We start from the raw sequence: 3,565 nt of genomic DNA, 5'->3' as shown, positions 1-3,565 counted from the left end.
TGTAATCAACTTTGATTCATCAATTATAATGTTTTAAATATCATTACTATATGGTATTTTTTCCATTCTTTTTTCCCTTATCTATGTGTTAGGTTAGTAAACAAGGTGTATAAAAATAATCTATGCCAAAGATGATGTTAGAAATTTTATATTGGAGTAGGATAAAATTAAAATAAATTATAAACCTAAAGCTAAGATTTTTGGGTTAAGAAGCTTAAATTATTAATTTTTGTAGAAGACCCAAAATTAATTTATTGACTTTTTTAGAATTAGAACTAAATTAACAAATTTTGTAAATTTTGAGGGTTAATTTTATAGAGTTTTTTTTTTTAGAATTCAGACTAAAATGAAAAATTTTGTAAACATTGAGGGCTAATTTTGTTGAATATTTTATATCTAGGATCAAATTAATATAATGTGTAAACATTGGAAGGTTAAATTTGTTAGTAGACCAAAAATACGCAAATCTTTGAGTGACCAAAATATTGATTTCAAAAAATTTAATAACTAAATTAAAAAATAATAATTTAGTAACTAAAATAAAAGGAAGATAATAGTTTAATAACCATTTTTGTAGTTTATCTAAAATATTTTTAAGATGCTCATAATTCTAGTTTAGTATTACGGTTTAAAATTCTTTTGTCAACAAAATTAGTTTTTTAATTAAATTTTTTATCAATTCTTACATAAAGAAAAAAAACGTTTTCTTAAAAAAATAACTATGCCATCTTTAGTTTTTTAATTAAATTTTGTATACAATATTCACTTTGATCTATAATTCTTATCAATTCTTATATAAGAGAAAAAAACTGTTTTTAAATGTGCTTAAATATGTCTTCATTGTTATAATACCAATAGTGTTTATTAAGCTAAAGCTGGATAAGAAAAGGACTTTTCTTAAATTCGGTTTTTTTTAGTAAAGCCATATTATTATTATGAAAAATAATTATATCAAACAATAACGTTATGTTATTTATATTTTTTTTATTAATTTTATGCTATATCAATATTTTTATTTTAAATTTTAACATTCTCATGATAAAAGTTAATTTAAATTAAAATCTTAAATTTTAATATAAAAATATTAATGTATCATAAAAACTATTAAAAAATATAATAACTCTATTTCATACTATCTTTAAAATTAATGTAACTTATACTTTTCTTACATTCACATTAATATAGCAATGAGCATATATTATTAAGCCAACCCCTCTCTCTCCAACATCTCATTCATTTGAGTTTGACCCGTTGCCAGCCACCGCCACCTCTTTTCTCTTCTCCGATGGCTACCCCACCCCGCACTATCTTGTTAAGATTTCTTAGCTGAAAACATTTGTTTGATGAGAGACCCTTGTCTCCCATCTATTTTTCAATCAAAATACAAATTTTAAATAGCCTTTCATCTCCTTTCTTTTCTCTTTTTTCCTACTCCAAAAAACCTAATTCAGATCATCCATCGTATTGGGTAAGGAAGCAATAAGAAGAAGAGGGAAAAAAAAGAAACGTTGTTGCTTATGTTTAGAAACTATCATAGAAAGTTATCTTATTTGGGTGAAAATCAAAAGGAAAGATCAGGGTCAATATCAGAGGAATTGGGAAGCTTTAGCCTCTAAGAACATGGCAACTTTCTCAATGCTGTTTTAGAAAGAAGTATTTTCTTTTCATTCATTTCTTGCCTACTTTTCTAGTGTCTTCATAATCGCTTTAACTATATTTTTTTTATTTCCTTTCAAAGATATTATAATCAAAGTTCTCGCTATGGATTCTGGTAACAGTAGTAGTATGCAATCTTCAAGTGGTGGTGATGAAGAGTATGACTCAAGGCCTGAGTCAGTCGCAGCTTTTTTGAACGCTTCAAGCCATTTTAATCCCTTGTCAAATCAACAACCGTCACTTGTCCACCACTTAAACCAGCCACTCACTTTCTTTGATCCTATTCCTTCGCTAAATTATTTCAACCAATTCTCTCAATCTCAACCAAGAAATTCACTGCTAAATTTTGATGGTGTTAGGCCTCGAATGAGTATGAGATCCGAACCCAACCGTATTGAATTTAATAACCTACCAGGCTCATCTTTATCAAGCCAGTCTATCATAGGTTCACAAGGATTTAATCAAGGTTCATTTCCAAGCACAACATCGATGCAATCAACAGCAGTTCATGAGAATGGTGTTAGATCTTCAACACAGTCGGATCAGAAAACAAGTGTTGTAAGGAACCCCAAGAAACGAACAAGAGCGTCAAGGAGAGCACCAACTACAGTTCTCACCACCGACACAACCAACTTTAGAGCAATGGTGCAAGAATTCACTGGAATACCTGCACCACCATTTTCAGGTTCATCATATTCTCGAAGGCTGGACCTTTTTGGATCTGGCTCACGGTCCAGTCATTTGGAACCTTTAGCTTCTCTCTACCCTTTACGTCCCTCGGCTAAAAGGGTTCAGACGACTCCATTTGTATCCTCATCTTCTTCTTTACTTGATGCTGCTAATATTACCAGTACTACAAGCGATTCCTCCGTTAATCCTACTGCTTTCAATCCTAGTTCTAGTAACTATCAACTCCCTGGTGATATAGGCTTACTAAAGGAGCCTCATAATATGTCAAACTTGCAGAACCAGACCCCCATACTATCGTTCCAGTCCTTTCTAGACCCTCCTCCGTTACACCCATCTCTTAATTTGCCTGGTTTCGGTCTGAAGTCCCAGGGAAGCTCAGCCATGCCTTCCATTGATGAACTGGGGTTGAGCCATGGTCATGGTAGTGCAGGCGTCGGTGGCTTACAAAGTCATGGGGTTGGCTTGAACGATGGGAACCAAGAGCATTTGAGGCCTTTAGATGGGAGTTATGGTAATACTGATCATAATTCACAAAGAGTTAACAGCTGCAAAATGAACTACTCAGCGTCCTCATCAGCATTCCACCATGACAAGGGATTGGACACCGTTTCTTCAAGAACTGAAGGTACCCTTGATTCATGGATTTGTCCTGCAGAATAGAAATCATTAATCACTACTAAACTTAATTAATGTACAGAATATTGTCAGCACTAGAAGGGTTATTTTCCTCTTCTTTTTCTCTTTTGTTCATTTCAGAAATAATTAATTCACATTATATTTATACTTAATTCCGTCAGTATACTTATATTATCCTCCTATGTCGGGATTAACACACTTAAAAAATGTACAGCAGTACAATTTAATCAAGTAGTTTAGAAAAATTATATGTTTTAATATCGGGTTGGGGAATTCAACTGCAACATCTAGTGGGAGAAGCTAATTAGGTCGGTGTTGTTAATAAATAAAAGGCCTTTTTCCGTTCCTTAAATATTAAATCCTCCTAACCCTAACCTTAACCCCAATGCCTGGTGGTCCTGTCTACCCCATTCCCCAAGTGCTCCAAAATCTCTTGGGAACTGCATACAGAGAGAGGACCAAAGGACCTTCCCTGGCGCTTTCCACAGGCTTTAATTTCAACCCATTCAACTTCTAATTATTACAATGAAAATAAATAAAGACAACAAATTTTCTTTTGCTTAATTGATTTTATGTACAATCC

At 32.5% G+C, this 3,565-nt stretch overlaps 1 protein-coding gene across 1 annotated transcript; it reads left to right on the top strand.

The window, feature by feature from the left end:
• The first annotated feature begins 1,220 nt into the window (after window positions 1-1,220).
• LOC107917082 (uncharacterized) lies at window positions 1,221-3,134 on the top strand. Its single transcript, XM_016846467.2, has one exon. The coding sequence runs from the start codon at window positions 1,762-1,764 to the stop codon at window positions 3,004-3,006; it is 1,245 nt and encodes a 414-aa protein (XP_016701956.2). The 5' UTR covers window positions 1,221-1,761; the 3' UTR covers window positions 3,007-3,134.
• The last annotated feature ends 431 nt before the right edge of the window (window positions 3,135-3,565 follow it).

The sequence above is a fragment of the Gossypium hirsutum genome, chromosome A01, assembly GCF_007990345.1.
Source record: "Gossypium hirsutum isolate 1008001.06 chromosome A01, Gossypium_hirsutum_v2.1, whole genome shotgun sequence".
NCBI classification, from domain to species: Eukaryota; Viridiplantae; Streptophyta; class Magnoliopsida; order Malvales; family Malvaceae; genus Gossypium; species Gossypium hirsutum.
This window is presented reverse-complemented; position numbering and strand designations above follow the sequence as displayed.

Bases quoted from the DNA above. Each gene is read 5' to 3' on its own strand.
- LOC107917082 (XM_016846467.2), top strand. From the start codon at position 1,762: ATGGATTCTGGTAACAGTAGTAGTATGCAATCTTCAAGTGGTGGTGAT.